General features: G+C 39.6%; 1 protein-coding gene across 6 annotated transcripts; it reads right to left on the bottom strand.

Annotated features, from left to right (window-relative positions):
• Positions 1-361: 361 nt before the first annotated feature.
• On the bottom strand, positions 362-19,334 carry LOC125138948 (putative autophagy-related protein 11). 6 transcript variants are annotated; one of them, XM_047801390.1, is made up of 19 exons: positions 19,102-19,334; positions 18,652-18,720; positions 13,544-13,714; positions 13,282-13,374; positions 13,021-13,191; positions 12,767-12,841; positions 12,511-12,591; positions 12,160-12,315; positions 11,823-11,903; positions 11,368-11,526; positions 11,020-11,112; positions 10,646-10,816; positions 10,406-10,480; positions 10,077-10,160; positions 9,010-9,033; positions 7,639-7,719; positions 7,284-7,412; positions 1,685-1,768; positions 362-1,518 (listed from the first exon to the last, which is right to left on the bottom strand). In XM_047801390.1, the coding sequence occupies exons 1-19, from the start codon at positions 19,204-19,206 to the stop codon at positions 1,483-1,485; spliced, it is 1,938 nt and encodes a 645-aa protein (XP_047657346.1). In that variant the 5' UTR covers positions 19,207-19,334; the 3' UTR covers positions 362-1,482. The 6 variants fall into 6 exon arrangements, with proteins under 6 accessions (XP_047657346.1, XP_047657344.1, XP_047657347.1 ...); XM_047801388.1 differs by having other exon boundaries at positions 18,652-18,725; positions 19,102-19,333; XM_047801391.1 differs by lacking the exon at positions 13,021-13,191 and having other exon boundaries at positions 18,652-18,725; positions 19,102-19,333.
• Positions 19,335-20,324: the final 990 nt, after the last annotated feature.

Raw genomic sequence — 20,324 nt, 5'->3', positions numbered from 1 at the left:
TTTGGGTTACATTCTTAAGGTTTAAAAAAAAAATTATTTTTTGCCCTCTCTCTCTTTCTGACACATAATCTCTTATGCATTCTCTCTCGCACTCAACAACAGTGGGCTGAACATACTGCCCTGAGGGGGCCCAGTGATCAGTGTATTGGTGATTCATAATGCAGTTTGGCTGTTGCATGATTTCTGTACTGTATTAATGTCTGGCTCTCACATGGAAAATCTGAGAATAGCACTATATTGAGTCTGAAGTAGCCACTGCATGCTACTGCCCCACCACCATCTTGGAAACAATTCTACATCTTAGATGCATATTCAATAAATAAGAATTAATTCATTAAAATAGCTGTAATTGAAAAAAAAATGAGGCAAATATTAAGCAGTTTAATGGATTAAATTTGTTACATCTGATAAACCCATGGATGAATTGATTATAACGGCACAAATTTAATCAAATGTAGCCATGTCTTTTACAATTTTTTTTATCAGTGTCTAACAAGTGCTCATGATGAAGGCATTGAATTGTAGTTGGTGTTCAGTGTCACTCTTCTTCATGATCCTAACCTTCAAGTTTAGTGATTAACACCTGGAAATAGTTTTGTGTGTGTATATGCCAAGACTTTTCTGTCGTATGACAATGATATAGTACTTACTGTACCCAATGTAAACATCACTAAGGTTCCTTTTTCTCTACGTGCCTCGGTAGACTCAAGATATCGCTCTTAATTTTTTCTTCTATTGTGGTGATGGTGACCATTCCATCACTGCTGAGAACTCCTGGCCCAAATTGCCCTCCTGACAGTGTGATGACTGAGGAGCATGAGTACATCATGTTCATCACTATATCTAGAAGTTTTTTTTTAGTCTGGACTGCATGCCACCTGTGAACTCTTGCATCACATCTCGGTGCATTCACAGGTAGATCTTGATGCTTTTAGGTCTGTTTAATTCCTCTCAAGGGTTTATGTCAACACACATGCATATCAGTCTGCATGGGAAAATCTGTTATAAGAAGTTACTCAAAACATTAAAAGCCGACTACCTTGCTATGGATTTGATGGAGGCCTAACATCTAACAGTAGGACATATTGCTCTAGTGTATATTGCTCTGTGCAACTCTGTGTGGTTGGCACAGGGTTCCACTCTACATACAGCTTGCAGAACCTGCAGTTTGCCCCAAGTTTCTGGACTGCTCTTGCAGACCCCAGACAACAAATAACTAACAGAATAACACAGATTATCCAAAAGGTCCACCAAGAAAGGAGCCAATGCTCAGGTGCCCTCCGAAGGCCATATGCCACCCTGGAGCTACAGACACTTACAGCTGAGCTCTCAGGAGACCAGTTCGCCCACATGTGGCTGATCTGTCTTGGTCCCTTATTGGCCCAAGTCCTCCTCTCAACTCACATTGTTGATTTATAGTAAGTACAATTACACTATTGTTTATCCAGGTGTTAAACACAGCCCTTGACAGTTATTTGTGGATCATGGGACTTCAGCTCCAAGATCTAAGCATTGTTTCTGTGGAAATAAAACAGATTTTATATAAAAAGGATGTCATATACAAGCTTAAATGTATTCTTTGAAATACCCAGAAAAATGGCAAGTGGTGCTTTACTACTGCATTTACTTTTCTGACACACAGCTGCCACCATGAACTTCAGCAGATATGATAATAACACCTTACCTTAAGTAGCTCCTGGCACTGTTGTAAAGTTTCCTCCATCTCTTTGTACTGCACCTTCAGGAGATTGTAATCCTCACGCTCTCGCTAAAACACAGCCATGAAGAAGAAGAGGTTACATTCTTACACTCATATATAAAAAGAAACCCACATCTTAAACTATAAATACACTTTTTAATTTGTTCAAGTACACCGAGTTGCTTGAAAGTTTGAGAAACCTATTTTTCTGCATAAATGACTCATCAGAATTTCACACAAGACCTAAAAGTAAACAAAGTGAACACAATCAAACAAATGAGCCAACAACATTATACTTCATTTAATTATTGAGAAAAATGATCCAGCATTACATGTCTGTGACCAAGACCAAGATGGAGGTGCGAGTACATCGCGAGGCTCAGGGTCTCTCCATGATCTGCAATTTTGCTGCCTTTCTGTTGCTTATCTCGGGTCTGTTCGTGGCTATACATCGTTCACCCAACATGAGCTTTTGGATATTGGTTTGTGACTACCCGACTGTTTTAGGGACAATCTTCAACTCCTTCCTGAGATAGCCAGAACACCCGAGTCTGCTCACTCATGGAAGTGCTCGCAGGCGGCGTCGAGACCGTAAACAAAGGCGGGGGAAGCATGGTGGAGTGAAAGCTAGGCTAAAGCTAACACCACACCGGCTCTCTTTACCCAGCATCTTTCTCGCCAATGTTTGGTCACTGGTAAACAAAATGGAGGAGATTCGACTCAGCATCACTCTCAACATGAAACTGTTGAACTGCAATGTGATGGTTTTCACAGAAACATGCCTGCACAGCGGCATTCCGGACAACGCTATTGAGCTAGCGGCATGACACACACGGATAAGACATTAGATGGCTCCGGTAAGACCAGAGGTGGTGGATTGTGCATTTATGTTAACAAAGCTTGGTGCACAAACTCTGTTATTGTTGGGAGACATTGTTCAGCTAACCTGGAGTTTCTCATGGTTAAATGTAGACCGTTTTATCTACCAGGGGAGTTCACTTTCACCATTATAACAGCAGCTTACATTCCCCCTGACTGATAGATAGATAGATAGATAGATAGATAGATAGATAGATAGATAGATAGATAGATAGATAGATAGATAGATAGATAGATAGATAGATAGATAGATAGATAGATAGATAGATAGAACTTTATTGTCATTGCATAGTACAGGTACACAGCAATGAAATGCATTTTGACATCTACCAGAAGTGCAAAATGTAGCAGTCGTGCAAAAGTGCAGATAAATATATAGCATATTTACAGCAGGTGGTGTATATGAAAGTGTATACAGTAAATAAATATTACAGAATTCCAGAAATGGTTCTAAGTCTATGGCACTGAAGAGGAGTGTGCAGAGTGAGAGGTTACAAGATCACAAGATTATGGCTTTTCTAGGAGTTAGCAAGCTGAATAATCTACTATATATGATTATATATATATATATAATCAGTAATGATATAAAGATACAAAAAATAGTGCAGATGTAATGAGGAGTAAAAAAAAAGAAAAAACTATGTAATATGTACATGTATTGCACAGATTTTATATACAGTGTTTTGTTTTTGTGTTTGCTTTGTAGTGATCTAGCGGTGTAGTGTAGAGTTCAATAGTGTGATGGTGGATGGAAAAAAGCTGTCCCTGAACCTGCTGGTGCTAAGTTTGCTATGAAAGAACTTTATGCAGCCATCAGTAAACAACAGACTGTTCATCCGGAAGCTGCATTTATTGTTGCGGGTGATTTTAATCTCTCAGACTTAAAGGCAGTGCTCCCCAAATTTCACCAGCATGTTTCCTGTCACACCAGAGGGAACAAAACCTTAGACCATGTATACACAAACATGGCTGGAACTTACATTGTGACCCCCCTCCCCCACATACTGTAGGACAGTCAGATCACCTTTCTTTGTTCCTCACTCCCAAATATGCACCCCTCATCAAGCAAGTGAAGCCATCAGTGAGAACCATCAAGGTCTGGCCCACAGAAGCAGATTACACACTCCAGGAAAGGTTTCAACACACAGGCTGGAGAACATTTGCATCTCAGGCCACCAATGACACTCACACGGACATTGAGTGTTACACCACCTCTGTACTGGATTTCAACAGTACCACCATAGACAGTGTTACTACTCAGAAACAGATCATCACATACCCAAATCAGAAGCCATGGATGAACAAGGAGGTGTGCCTCCTGTTGAAGGCACGCAATACTGCCTTCAGATCAGGTGAAGCACAGGCCTACAGCACATCCAGAGCTAACCTGAAGGGGGCATCAAAGAGGCCAAGCACTGCTACAAGTGGAAGATAGAGGAGCATTTTTCCAACTCAGACCCTCAATGCATGTGGCAAGGCATTCAGGTCATCAGCAATTACAAATCCCCACACTCCACCCCTGCTGCCACTGATGTCCTCTTCTTGAACGAGCTTAATGACTTTTATGCTCGTTTTGAGAGAGACAACAGAGAAACTGCCATCAAGCACAAACCCTCGGCTGACCACCCTCCAATCGTACGCTCCTCTACAGATGTCTGCAACGCACTGAGCCGGATCAGCATACACAAAGGCGCTGGACCAGACAATATCCCTGTACTCCATGTACTCAGGACATGTGCTGAGCAGCTTGCTGGGGTCTTCATGGACATCTTCAACCTGTCTCTTGCCCAAGCAGCTGTTCCCACTTTTTTTTAAATGCACCTCCATTGTGCCAGCGCCAAAACACTCCAGCCCAGCATACCCAAACGACTACTGCACTGAACGACTCCCATTATCATGAAGTGCTTTGAGTGGCTGGTCCTGGTGCACCTGAAGGACTCTCTGCCATCCACATTGCCATCCAATAGGAGCACAGAAGATGCAGTTTCAATGAGGGTGCACTCTGTGCTCACACACTTGGACAATAAGAACACTTATGCACGTATGCTGTTTGTTGACTTCAGCTCAGCATTTAACACCATCATTCCATCCAAGTTAATAGCCAAATTAGTAGATCTGGGCATTAACACCACAACTTGCAACTGGATTATGGACTTTCTGACCAACAGACCCCAGCAGGTTCGATCAGGCTCCATCTTCTCCAACATTATCATACTCAACACTGGTGTACCACAGGGCTGTCTGGCTGATCCCTCTTCACCTACGACTGCAGGCCTGTGAATGGACCTCACCCCATCCTCAAGTTTGCAGATGACACTACAGTGATCGGTCTCATCACCAACAATGATGAGAATGCCTACAAGGAGGAGATCCAGCACCTAGCCACATGGTGCAATGACAATAACTTGCTCCTTAACACCTCCAAAACAAAGGAGCTCATTATGGACTTCAGGAAAGAGACAGGAGACACACATGACAACATCTACATCAATGGGATGGCTGTTGAGCATGTTTCCAGTTTCAAGTTCCTGGGGATCCACATCTCGGCGGACCTGTCGTGGACTACCAACACCTCCAGCCTTGTCAAGAAGGCTCACCAGCGCCTATTTTTCCTGAAGACACTAAAGAAAATAAGCTTTCCTCAGATATCCTGGTGAACTTCTACCGCTGCGCGTTAGAAAGTATCCTCACCAGCTGTGTCACAGTCTGGTATGGGAGTTGCTCTGTTGCAGACCATAGGGCATTGCAGCGAGCAGTGAAAACTGCCCAGAGCATCACAGGGACTCCACTTCCTGCCATGGGGGACATCCACAAGAAACGCTGTCTGTGTCGAGCTCGCAGCATTCTTAAGGACTCCTCTCATTCCGCCCATAAACTGTTCTCACTTCTACCCTCCGGCAGGCATTTCAGGTGTCTCCGGACCAGGACCAGCCGACTAAAAAACAGCCTTTTTCCTAGAGCTGTCTCTTTATTGAACTCTGCCACTCGCTGATCCTACTGTCCTTCACTCTACTACCTACCTCCACCCCACACACACACACACGCACACACACACACATACACACACACACACCTCACACTTCGTTATTGCACTAATGGTCTGTCTACACAAAAACTTATGATCACTTTTGCTCATTTGCTTATTTCTCAAACCACAATTCGTTATTTGCACACTTGCTCTTCTTTTTTTTTTGCATTGCTGCTCACCATTGCCTTACATTGTATATACCCACCTGATTTCTATTCATGTTCATAGTACATATCCCCCTGTATAATTTAGTTTACAGTAACAGACATTTGTATATTATATTCATAGCACCCATATATATATATATATATATATATATATATATATATATATATATATATATATATGTGTGTGTATATATATATATATATATATATATATATATATATATATATATATATATATATATATGTGTGTGTATATATATATACATACATATATATATATATATGTGTGTTTATATATATATACATACATATATATATATATATATATATATATATATATATATATATATATATATATGGGTGCTATGAATATAATATACAAATGTCTGTTACTGTAAACTAAATTATACACATATATATGTATGTGTGTATATATATATATATATATATATATATATATATATATATATATATATATATATATATATATATTCATTTGTATATTATATTCATAGAACATACATACTGTATACTGTATCTGAAAATTACTGTTTATAGTAATAGCCATATATTTTGTTACAGCACATATCCTTCTGTAAATCTGTATATTATGTTCATAGTACACACACATCTGTAAATTCCTTCCATATTACCATTTTATTTAACTTATTTAAATCCTGTAAAAAACTGTATATACTGTACACTTACTACAACTGCACTCTGGTTAGACCTAAACTGCATTTCGTTGCCTGTACTTGTACATATGTAATGACAATAAAGTTGAATCTAATCTAATCTAATCTGTGACTTGCAAAAGTATATGAAATGAGTATATGATTTCAGCATCTGTTGTGACACCTTGTGCAGCAATAAACTGTAAGTAAAGTTTCTGGTAACTTGATCAGTTCTACACAAATGAAAAAATGAAAAAAACATGAAAAGGTCCTTTGTTCGTGCCACGATCCACTTCCACAAACACATGTCATAAACATCAGATATTGATATGTTGCCAAGACCTGATTGTCAAAACATTGTCTGAAAACAGATGGACTCTTGAAATTAAATACTAATCCTAGAGATTCACTTGCTTTTGTGGCTCACAGATCGATATATTATAATGGAACATTTTCCTGCATAAAAAACTTACCACATATAATAATTTGTTTGATTGTGTTCAATTTGTTTACGTTTACATTTCCAGCATTTAGCAGACGCCAAATACAGAGGGACTTAAATTATCTCCTTTTTTTTTTAATACAACTGAGAAATTGAGGGTTAAGGGACTTTCTCAGAGGCCCAACAGTGGCAGCTGGGTGGACCTGGGATCAAACTCACAACCTTCCGATTGGGAACCCAACACCTACCCACAAGGCCACCACACACAATTTTAGGACTTAGATCATATTTATACAGAATATATACATTTCTAAAGGGCTCACAAACTTTCATTGACACTTTATACTGCTTGTGGTGTAACTCATCATGCAGCACAAAGGGTTTTTGCACTCACCCTTGAAATCTCGTCACACTTCCTGTGTGTCTCAGTGAGCTCTTCCCCAAGATGCTCTTTATTCACATGAGATATCAGGTCAGACTTCTTGCTGTACAGCAGAGCATATTTCTCCTCAGCAACACTGACCTGAAAATAACACCCAGCTTTATTGATTCTAAGCACACTGTTGAAGACTCCTCATCAGAACAAACAATGCTTGATGGACAAAAGACCAAATGTCTAAACATCTACAGTGACAGTGTACATCTACACACACACACACACACACACACACACACACACACACACACACACACACACACACACAAACACCATGTCATGGTTACATAAGAATATAAACGTAAATGCATACCATTAGTGAACCATGGTGTTGTTTTAATTCTTCATATTGAGCCTGCAGGATGCTGTAATCCTCACTCACTCGCACACGATCCTACAACACAGCAGTTAAGAAAATAAATAAGCTTCACATGTGCAATGAGACAATTCCAAAAGACTTTCTGCGTAACTAATTTGGAGACACATTTTCAAGTCTTTGCTTGGAAAATAATTTCAGTGTGCACTAATAAATTTCAGAGCTGTTGATATAGAACAATACCAATTTGTCTGTTGAAATTATTGTTCAGTGGCAGCTAGCTAGACTTAGTACCAACAAATTTTAGAAATTAATGAACTTCATGTTTACAGATTTTTTGCAATTTTAAAGATAAATTGTTTAAGATAAATTAAAGACTCCATGCATTTTTCCCTGGCACTAATATGTTGTTTGTTTCTATATTTGTTTGACATGTTCACCACCCTTTCAGTGACTGATGGTTCCACTCCTTTGGGTACAAGGTTCCATGAGGTTTCTCATATGATTTTTCTATGGAAAAACCTAGCTGTCCAAACACCCATAGCTCTTATCTAATATTTACTAAAATATTGTAGACACTCCATAGTCATATTTCAATTTCTTAGGTTTTAGAAAATTTCTTGTGTCAGATGCATCAAAGGGAGAATCTTGTATCAAGTGACATGGCATTAAATTAAATCAGGTTTTCATGTTAACCTTTTTCAAATTCCATATGCAAAATTATGTCGACCTAGTGTCAACTGACTTCAACTCCGAGACACCAATTCTTTAAATTAATTGCAAACTATGTCTGTCATACAGATGAGTTTGTGAAGATTCTCAGTCATACAGGTGAGGTTATCTGGAAGCTGAGTCATGTCAATTAGACGTCTTTCTTTTTAGGTCAAAACATTTTTTCTACTCATCCAAGCAGCTTCTTTGGTCTGAGGGAAATTGGCAGGATTCCACCAATGGAAGAGGACAGCAACCTCAGCACCAGAAGCAGCTTTAGCCTGGACCAGAGCTGCACTTTTCTAGACTTGTGTCTTAACAGCACCTACTTCACTTACAGAGGTGACTTCTACAGAGTGAAAGACATTTGTGCCATGGGTTCTCCAGTTTTGTGTCCAACCTATACATGTCAAAAAGAAAGCACTCAACTGATTCCAAGGGATGGAGCCATTGGTTCAGATGTTAATGGTTGAAGGTCAATATCCAAGAAGTACAGGCCTTCACAGACCATATCAAAGCAACTGATAATAAAATCAAGTTTCAATGGTCAAGAAAACACCAAGAACAACAGGTTGGCTTTCCTGGACTGTGTATCTCTCATAGGGACTGATGGAAAAAATTTAAATAGAAGTATATAGGAAAGCAACACACACAGACCTGCTGTTTGACTTGCACCACCCACTGCAACACAGATTAGGAGTCATCAGTTCATTACACCACAGGAAAGAAAGCATCTCAATAGAATCCAAAAAGAAAGATAATAATTTGAAGGAAGCTCTCAAGATATGTGGATATCCTAAGTGGCCATTTAACAAGACAGCTTCCAGTGAAAGAATTACAGATAGAGCTGAAACCCAGATCTGAAGGTAAAACCTTACGTTCCTTACATGGCTAGAGTAGTGTCCAAGAAGCTAAAATGGCTTTTTGGAAAACACCACATATGAATTCAATATAAACCTACCAACACACTGAGACTCGTCCATCCAAATGACCAGACACCAAAAACAAGAGCAATGGAATATACACTGTCCAATGCAGTATTCAAACAACAACTTCATACAAGTAGGTACCAACACAGAATGACCAGAATCAGCAGTGTATCTTCTTGTGAAGAACAGAGGACATACATTTGAGGATAATAAAGTATGCATATTGGACAGAGACGACAGATGGTTTGAGAGAGGAGTGAAGGGAGCTATCTATATCCAAGTGAAAATCCTTCTCTCAATAGAGGTGGAATGTCTTGGGTACAACCTGTCTCCTATTTTTCATGCTGCGCTTTCATCCATCCCCAAGAAGTTTGGGACCTCTTCACAGGTCCATCAGAAAAACCACACCTAAGGACTTCCCACTTCACTCTCACATTCTCTGGTCATTTTACCCTAATGGCTCTCCATACTTCGCTACACTTTCTCCCTACTCTCAGGGAGCTTAGCCTTTGTGTTAGCTTTATATTCTTGTTTGTTACTCACCATTAGACATGATGACATTTCCCAGAGTTGTTGCAGTTGGGACTGATCACATTTAGAGTGTCTACTTAACGTTTTTCTGCTTTTGTTCAAAAACACTTTATATTAAGTGCACCTAGTTGTTATAACTATTAAAGTGGTAAAAGGAGGGAAAACACAAACATGTAAGCAGGCCACACAGCATAACTTACACACAGCCGTAACTAACACACAGCGCACTACCGCAGTTAGGAGTTAATGAGATGAATAATGTACCTCATGTAACTTGTTGTGTTGTTCCTTCATCTCACTGTACTGCACCTTCAGGACTTTGTGAGCTTGACACTCAACCTGATAATCCTAAAACATAGAAGAGGACACTTCAGTACTAAATTGCTAAATATTCCTTCACTTCAAGTAGAAACTGAGGACTTGTACCATGTGGATTATACTAACAATTTTTAAAAAGTTCTTAATGAGATCCAGTGACTAAAAGAGCTTCAATACCAAATTAATTCAATATAGAGGTAAAATATTGAGAGCTCACTTGCAGTAGTGCTTATACTGGATATTGTCCTGTTAACTTTCTAAAAAGTTAAGCTCACCTTTAGCACAGTTTCGTTTAATAATTCCCACTTGGACTTTAGCTCCGTGAACTGACGACTTTTTTGCTCCAAGTCCTAGAACAAAGCCATAAAGCAGAAGAGGTTTAGACTCATAAGCTTAATGTTCACAAGATCGACAAAGAACTAAGAAAACCGCTTCTTAAAAATTTTATTTTATGTAGTATGAACTGATTCTCAAATTACTGCTACAGTAATTGGTGATTTTTTCCCCCCACTTACCCTCATTGTCCGCTCAAACATCATCTGGGTATCAGAGAGATTTTGTACCAAATGAGTCATTTCATCTTGCAGTGTGTGCACTTCAGCCACCCTGTCAATGTTCTCATTCTCCAGCTCAGTAACCCTATCCATCGCCTCCCTGTAGTTTTCTTCAGCTTCATCCAGAGACTCCTGAAAGGTTCAAAGCCTCTTGGTTTTATTCACTTCTACACACACTCACTTTTGGGATTGAACTGATCCCTCATCAGACCAGACTCAAAGGTTTTGTGTTCCCAAAAGAATGAGAAGAACACACACAAACACACACACGCACACACACACACACACACACACACACACACACACAAACTGTGATTTGTTTAGAAAAAGTGTACCTGAATGGCTTTTCTTTTCCGTAGTAAAAATTTCTCCCGTTTTCTGGCCTTGGTCTCCACGAACTGAAGGATGCCATTCACAACCTTATGCTCCTAAAACACAACCATGGAGCAAGAAAAGTGTGACTTAATGTTTATGTACAACTAAATGTTTATGTCTACAATGAACCACATCTTTTCAATTAAAAAACAAATAGAATCTTATTTTAGTAATACGGTTTTAATATTAATAATTAATATAGTAATATTTTGTTCAAGTGTGTATAGCTTGTGGTGTAACTCATGAACATCAAAAGCCATTACATGATTTTTAAAGGACCTGGTTAATGTAAGGATTTTCTCACTGACCTCTTTTGCCGTTTCACACTTCTTGCGTGTCTCAGCGAGCAGGCTGCTCAGCCCCTGCACCGTGTTTTGCAGCGTCTTCACCTGGGACATCAGGTCAGAGTTCTTATTCTGCATCTGAGCAGTGGACTGATAGTTCTCCTCAGCTTCAGCCTGAGAAACCTGAAAGTTCCAAAAGTAAAGCTTGTTGCCATTATTTACATCATCAAACACAACCTGACACCACTGAGGACTCGACTCATCATTTGTCAGAAGAGCCGGAAATTATGTTTTTTTGTAACACACACACACACACACACACACACACACACACACACACACACACACACACACACACACACACACACACACACACACACACACATACACACACATACACACACACACACACACACACACACACACACACACACACACACACACACACACACACACACTAGCAGTCATGAAACACTTACCTGTAGTAACCACTTGTGATGTGTTGAAGTCTTCTGATTGACCTTCAGGACACTGTGAGCCTCTTTCTCTCGCTCGTACTCCTAAAACACAACCATGGACACTTTTATTAACTCATTGCTCTGTTCTAACAGTTCCATCATCTCTTTGCACTGCAGCGTCTGGATCCAGTGATCCTCTTTATCTCTCAACTAAAAACAGGCCAAGGAGGTTTAAACTTGACTGCCTAATATTCCCATCTATAGTGTGTCACTTCCATTCACAAAAAAGACACCTAGCATCTGAACCTTGTACATTTATTTGAAAGGAACAGTTTAATGCAAAGTGTAAAACGCTTACCCTCTTTATCTCTTCATACTTCCTATGTGACTCACTGAGCTCTCTCTCCATCTTCTGAACTGACTCTCGCAGTTTCAACTCATACTCATCCCTCTTTAGGTGATCATGGGACTCTGTCACCTCCCCATAAAGCCTGGTAGCTTTAGCCTGGACGTCCTGAAAATTCAACAAACAGAGATTTATTTACTGCTAAACACCTTCTGACACTTCTGAGTACTAAAAATAATCATTGAAATGTTTTTTGTACAAAATGTCATCCAGAACACACACACACACACACACACACACACACACACACACACACACACACACACACACACACACACACACTAGCAGTCATGAATCACTTACCTGTAGTATCTCCTCGTTATGTGTTGAAGTCATCTGATCGAACTTCAGGACACTGTGACCCTCCCTCTCTCGCTCATACTCCTAAACATAACCATGGAGCAGAAGAGGGCAGTGAAAAGCATGTCCCACTTTATGATTTTGTGAGCTTTAAAAAAACAGCTCAGTTATGAAGTTAAAAATAAAATAATTAAAACAATGGAAGAACTGCTCAGTATTCAGTAATGTGAGTAGATTACGACCTATAAATAAAACTCACCTCTTGTGACATTTGCTCTGTCTCGTTCCGCTTGGAATGCAGGTTCCTCAACTCACGTTTTTGTAACTCACACTCCTAAAACACAGTAAAGAGCTTCACACTCCAGAGCTCTAGGGTCATGACTGTGAAACTCCGCATCTCCAATTTAAATTTTTATTTTCTTTTATTTTGCTTAAATAGCCTGTGGTGTGACTCGTTTTTGAACCATGAACATCACATTTCCTCAGATATTTCTAAAGGAAATGTTCACTTACCCTCATTAGCTCATTACACCTTATCCGGCTCAGAGAGAGCTCTTCGTCTATCTCCAGCATTGTGTCTTGCAGTAACTTTATATCAGACCACAGCCTGGAGTTCTTGATATCCAGATGAGTGTTGGACTCCATGGCCTGCTCATATTTGCTCTTAGCTTCAGTCAGAGTGACCTAAAAGTTCAAACAAAACCCAAACACAGAACCTCAGAAAAGCAACTAAAATACAACCGACACAGTAAAGGTTGAGATGAAGAAAGTTACCCTTAGAGAGTTGATTTCCTGAGTAAACTTTTCCTCCTTCCGTTCGTAGTCAGACTGCAGGTATTTGCGAAGGTTCAGCTCTGTCTCATACAACTAAAACAAAAGAAGTTTAACAGTCAATATCAAATCTAGCATCTTAAATTAAAAGATTTTTTTAAATAAAAATATTGTTTTTCTTTTATTCTCATGTTTAAAGCCTGTTAAGTAACATCACATGTCCTCACATTATTTTTGAAGGAACTGCTTAAGAATCTTCACTTACCCTTCTTGTGTCATTGCACTCAGTGTGGGTCTCAGCGAGCAGGTTGCCCAACTCCTGCACTGTGTTTTGCAGTGTTTCCACCTGTGACATCAGGTCAGCGTTCTGCTGCTGCAGCTCATCAGTGGACTCCTTCGCCTGCTTGTGTTTCTCCTCAGCTTCAACCAGAGTGACCTGGAATGGCAACCTCACGGTCAACAACTCTCATTCTGAGAACCAAGGTGGCGGTGTTGCAGTAGCACACAGCAGCCACTCTGGATCTAAAATGGTGCTACACAAGTCTTTATCTTTTCAAGTGTTTAGGGGACTTGGACACCAGAGACTGTTGTGTTCATGCATACATGAGTCTAGTGGATTAGATGTTTGCCTACTGATGGAAAGGTCCTGTGTTCGAATCCCAGGTCCACCAATTCGCCACTGCTGGGCCCCTGAGCAAGGCCCTTAACCCTCAGTTGTATAAATTGAAATTTAAAACTAAGTCACTCTAGATAAGGGTGTCTGATAAATGCCGTAATTTATCATGTAAAATGCTAAAATGTAAAATGCTGTACAAAAATATTGTGCACTATTATATCAGACTTGCACATTTTATGAACAGCAGATATGTTAATTCCTCTCCACTGCTTCTCTCTTTCTACCCATCCCAAGGCATCCAGAAACTGTACCAGCTCTGATCGTCTTCCGTGCGATGAAGATTTTGGGCTCCTGAGGACTCTGAGAATCCTGAGACATCTAGAGATCTACCAGCTCCAGTCAAACTCTGCGATACTAAAGGGAGATGTGAACTCCATGTGATCTTTTGCATCTATACAACATTTATCAGACTGTATATATATAAAATCACACCCCCAGTATCACCCAGATGAGGATGAGGTTCCCCTTTGAGTCTGGTTCCTCTCAAGGTTTCCTTTACCATCTAAGGGAGTTTTTCCTTGCCACTGCTGCCTGAGTCACCCCAGACTTGTTCATTGGGGATAAATACATACACATTTAAATATATCTAATATAATCTTGAATTTTGTACTATATTAATCTTTATATTATTCTTTATATTAACATTTTGTTCTATGTTTATGTTCTGTAAAGCTGCTTTGAGACAATGTCAATTGTAAAAAGTGCTACACAAATAAACTTGAATTGAAATGAACATTATAGAAATAATACAATGACCAGCCTGCATGACAATGTAATGGAATAACTTTGAAATGCAATGGTGGGAAATGCAGCTCTGTGCGGTAATTGTGTGTGTGTTTACATCAACACAAAATGGTGTAAAATCTCTGTGCTTTTTTTCTATTTACTTTTCATCACTGGTGGAGTTTGTGACTGTTAGATGCAGGCCATTTTATTTACCACAGGAATTCATCACAGTTTTCATTGTCAGAGTTTACATTACACACCACCGCTAAGGCTTTATGTGAACTCTATGTGGCTATTAGCGAACTGTTTATTTTGTCTTAAGCAACTGTGAAAGCTTGCCTTCTAAAAATTGGAGTTACAAAGCTGGGACATGTACTGGATGGAAATGGTTGGAGACTGGACAAGGCCATTAAAGTGGTGACAGGCTTATAATCAGCACGTCTCATTTTCAAGATGAAGGATGAAATCTTCTCTGTGTTACCGACCAGATACAGAAACATCATTGTAAGAGGACCTCGAAGGGACAAACTAGATGAACAGGACTTTCCAAAAATTAAGATCACTCGAGCTATCAGTGAGGAAGAAGTAGAAGAATCCAGTGGTTCTATTTTATCCTTTAATACCCTAAACTGAGAGATCTGGAGTCAGCAAGTAAAGAAAGCTCTGTACTATATCACAGTGAAAATAACACTCTTGCAGAGGTGGCAAAAGTACACACATCCTTTACTCAAGTAGAAGTACAGATACTCAGTTTTTTAAAAGACTCCAGTAAAAGTAGAAGTAGTGGCTACACTCTTTTACTCAAGTGAAAGTAAAGAAGTATGGGCTCTGACATGTACTTAAGTAAAAGTCGCCGTTACTACTACCTGTTTAGTGTCATGCTGGTAACTGGACGTCATGTTTTATATATATATATATATATATATATATATATATATATATATATATATATATATATATATATATATATATATATAGTACAGACCAAAAGTTTGGACACACATTCCAAAAGTTTGGACACATCACCTTTTCAACAGGACAATGACCCCAAACACACCTCCAGGCTGTGTAAGGGCTATTTGACCATGAAGGAGAGTGATGGGGTGCTGCACCAGATGACCTGGCCTCCACAGTCACCGGACCTGAACCCAATGGAGATGGTTTGGGGTGAGCTGGACCTCAGAGTGAAGGCAAAAGGGCCAACAAGTGCTAAGCATCTCTGGGAACTTCTTCAAGACCGTTGGAAGACGATTTCAGGTGACTACCTCTTGAAGTTCATCAAGAGAATGCCAAGAGTGTGCAAAGCAGTAACCAAAGCAAAAGGTGGCTACTTTGAAGAACCTAGAATGACATATTTTCAGTTGTTTCACACTTTTTTGTTATGTACGTATATAATTCCACATGTGTTCATTCATAGTTTTGATGCCTTCAGTGTGAATCTACAATTTTCATGGTCATGAAAATAAAGAAAACTCTTGAATGAGGTGTGTCCAAACTTTTGGTCTGTACTGTATATATATATATATATATATATATATATATATATATATATATATATATATATATATATATGTACTGGATGAGATCAGAAAACAACCACATATAGCAGGAAAGGTCAGGTGACCCAATACTTTTGGAAATATAATGTATACCAAGTGTATCACCAAGGCCATATCCCAAGCTGTAGATTCCAGCTCTGTGCTTGAAAACAACTCAAAATTATTGTGATGTTTTACAAATGACAAAATTAATGTTAATTAAATTAAGCACTTTGTGTTTTTTGGGTTGACACCAGGGGCGGTTCTAGGGTTTCATCTTTAGGGGGTTGTAGCCCTCAGTGAGAATTTAAAACAAGAAGAGTTCTATATATATATTATATGACAACTCTGGTAATAAGAATAGTGACATTTCACTGCTTTTGGTTGCCGTCTTTGCGTCTTTCCGCCGATTAACGTTATAGATAAACGCCTCCAGCTCTGACTGCGCGTGCACGCTGCGCGTACCTGTGCTTCTCCGTTCTAATAAAGCAGGCAGCTGAAGACGCACGTGTGAAACACTACAACACACGCGTGTAAAAGTAAAGTAAAATTTTTTTTATAATTTTCTTTCCCATCGACGACATGTCCTGCATTTTAACGTCATTTTTATTGTTTATTTATGAAAGTAAAAATGATCCTTATAGTTTTAGGGTGGCTGAGATTACAGACAGGGGGCTGAAGCCACCCTAAAAAAGGGCTAGAACCCCCCCTGGGTGACACAATTCGCAACGCACTCGCCAGGAATCCTTTTTGACGCCGATTATTACAAACATCTCCCTCATATATGGCCATGTGTGTTCAGGAATGTCCTCGTTGTTAGTTATTTTAACATCGGTGACTCCCTCTGAATGAACATTAGCCATTCCTTTTGTAGGCGCTGCTCATTGTTAGCTCCGCTATCCTTAGTCTATGTCTGATAGCCAGTAAATAATACAGTACACCAGTCACATGGGGAAAAAGCCGCACAATGATAGGATGATAGGCTGGAAACAGCGCCCAAGGAGAAGGAATAATACTAAAGTAACGAGTCCGTTTTGAAAACGTAAGAAGTAAAAAGTACAGATATTGTGTAAAAATGTAATGAGTAAAAGTAAAATTTGTCCGAAAAATAAATAGTGGAGTAAAGTACTCATTATTCATTCATTCATTTTCTACCGCTTTATCCGAACTACCTCGGGTCACGGGGAGCCTGTGCCTATCTCAGGCGTCATCGGGCATCAAGGCAGGATACCCCCTGGACGGTAGTGCCACCCCATCACAGGGCACACACACACTCTCATTCACTCACGCAATCACACACTACGGACAATTTTTCCAGAGATGCCAATCAACCTACCATGCATGTCTTTGGACCGGGGGAGGAAACCGGAGTACCCGGAGGAAACCCCCGAGGCACGGGGAGAACATGCAAACTCCGCACACACAAGGCGGAGGCGGGGAATCGAACCCCGACCCTGGAGGTGTGAGGCGAACGTGCTACCCACTAAGCCACCGTGCCCCCGGAGTAAAGTACTGATACCAGAAAAATGTACTTAAGTACAGTAACGAAGAATTTTTACTCTGTTACTTCACCTCTGCACTCTTGCAATAGCAGACTTCCTTGTGAGGGACAGGTGGAGAATGCAGTATAAGCCTCCCATAGAGAAGAGGACGTCTGATCTACAGTGGAGGCTTAATCACGGGGATATAGATATATATAAAGTTTTTATTGGGGGCCTCAAATACAGATACAGAAAGAACAGAAAGAAAGTGTGTTTGTTAAACAACCTGATAGGAAAGGTGAAGTTAGCAATCTGGAAAACACGGGTAATTATTATTATTATTATTTTTGTTTGTTTGTTGTTTTTTTCTCTTCCCCTATTTATTGAAAAATAGAATATCTTGTCACTGAACATTAAAATGAAGACATGGTTAAACCTCTCACTCTATCGCAAACATCTGTGTATTCTGAGATGTTTTTCTGCTCACCAGAGTTCTTAACTGAGTTACTGAAGCCTCTTGGTCAAATCCAACTAGTCTGAACTTTATTCAATATCTCCTTATCAGTGATCGCTCTCATCTCCTCTCTCTCTCTCCGATCGCCTCTCTCTCTCTGATCTCCTCTCTCTCTCTGATCACTGGTTGTTTTTTTCTGAGTAAACTCTAGAGACTGTGTGAAAATCCTGATCTCAAACCAGTCTGCACTCAGTACATACATGTGCTACCTGGACATGTATGTATCTAATATACCCTCCAGCCTTGACTGCTCATGCCCTCAGGCTCCAAACACTATCATTTAACTTTCATTTAAATATTAAAATGCTCAAACCATGAAAGACTGGATATTCCAACAGCCAACACACAACGGTACCAAAATGTTCAGTAACAGATTCATCAGTAAAGGTTTTCTGCAACGTTCTGAAAATGGGCGATGTTTGTGATGGTGGTTTGTACCTCATGGACAGCGCTGTCCGTCTGTGTGGCATCATCACACATCAGGGCTGGATTCAGTAAAGAGACAGGCTGTACTGGGTGTAAATAAAAACAACCATAACATCAGATACATACACACTCATTACTGCTTAGAGCTTTAACGAGAGAGAGAGAGAGAGAGAGAGAGAGAGGAGAGAGAGAGAGAGAGAGAGAGAGAGAGGAGAGAGAGAGGAGAGAGGGGGTTTGTGTCTATATTGTGTGTTGTGTGTGTGTGTGTGTGTGTGTGTGTGTGTGTGTCTATATGTGTGTGTATGTGCATTTGTGTGTGTGTCTGTGTGTATGTGTATATGTGTCTGTGTGTGTGTATGTATGTGTTTATATGTGTGTGTATGTGTATTTGTGTGTGTATGTGTGTATTTGTGTTTGTGTGTCTAGATGTGTATGTGCATGTGTATGTGTGTATGTCCCAACCCTCTGTAACACGTGTGTCCTCGTTCTCTCCTTCTTTCTCTCCATCGAATCGCATCTTAAATAAATAATAACAAACTGCTGCTGTGACTGAAGCTCCACCGACATACAGTAGGGGGCGCAGTGGGATATGTGCAGAAGTCATGAAGTGCTGCATCGTAACTCAGTTAGAGTTCAATGACAAACCGCCTCGCTGTCATTGCCTTACTGCGGGTTCTGTTACGTCACAGTGACGTAATCCGCTCCAGAACAATCACACGTTCCACCTGGGGTGTCAGTGTCTTATCGGGAATTAACATTATTATTGTTGTTTATGTTATAACTCTCATCGCTCGATTCGGTTTACGGCAGGGTGCTACAACAATACCGGTGTTCCAAAGAATTCAGTACCCCCGTCTCATCTTCAGTGCGCATGCGCGGAATCAGGACGTTTTTCAGCCCTTGTACTGCACGCTTTATCATCGTGTGTTTATTTCATCACAATAAGGATATATTCTGTTCTTCATAAACATCCTCATAAAGATTTGTGTAGTAATAAATAAACTCTACTGTGTTACATTAATGTTCCTCATCTCAGTTAAACACTATAAACTGACTTTATTCCCTCACACTAGTACAGAGATATTAACTGTTGTGGAAATTCAATAATACAAGTTCATGTAACAAACCTATTTTATGGTGAAAATGTTCTTTATTTTAAGCTTTACTGACAAACCACACAAATGATTTCTTACAGTGCAATATTACATAGTTGGGTCTAATATTATGGCTGATGGTTGTATATGTGTCTAAAACCTGTTTATATCACAGCACTTATAATAGTGACATTAAGTCTTTGGAAACCTACACCATCTAATTATCAATTTTAGAACTCACAATGATTCACAAGGAAAAGTTTGATAAAAACAGTTTGAATGACCTTGATTTCTGCTTTCATTGGCCATGGTCTCTTTAATTATTTCACATAAGCTTAAACACTAATTAGAAAATGAACCTTTTGCAGTGTGTAACTAAATAAATCCCTTGGGTAGCTCTTACCTGATTCCTGAACAAGGGTCACTATCATTTCTTTTCTCATAAGATATACAGTATTGAGTAGGTGATAGGTTGGTCTGTTAAAAAAACTGCAAACTGAAAATATAGATTGTAAGCAAACATAAGAAATTTATTACAGTCTGATGTAATCAATACCTTGCATGTAAAGACACTACAGGATGTGACATCAC

The sequence above is a fragment of the Tachysurus fulvidraco genome, chromosome 16, assembly GCF_022655615.1.
Source record: "Tachysurus fulvidraco isolate hzauxx_2018 chromosome 16, HZAU_PFXX_2.0, whole genome shotgun sequence".
In the NCBI taxonomy this organism is placed as follows: Eukaryota; Metazoa; Chordata; class Actinopteri; order Siluriformes; family Bagridae; genus Tachysurus; species Tachysurus fulvidraco.
The sequence above is the reverse complement of the archived record's forward strand: the minus strand, read 5'-3'. Positions and strand labels throughout refer to the sequence as shown.

Bases quoted from the DNA above. Each gene is read 5' to 3' on its own strand.
- LOC125138948 (XM_047801388.1), bottom strand. From the start codon at position 19,255: ATGCAGCACTTCATGACTTCTGCACATATCCCACTGCGCCCCCTACTG. The intron at 10,817-11,019 runs GTACACTTTTTC...TGAACCTTTCAG, and splicing joins GGAAAAGAAAAGCCATTCAG to GAGTCTCTGGATGAAGCTGA. The intron at 10,481-10,645 runs GTAAGTGGGGGG...GCTTTGTTCTAG, and splicing joins TGTTTGAGCGGACAATGAGG to GACTTGGAGCAAAAAAGTCG.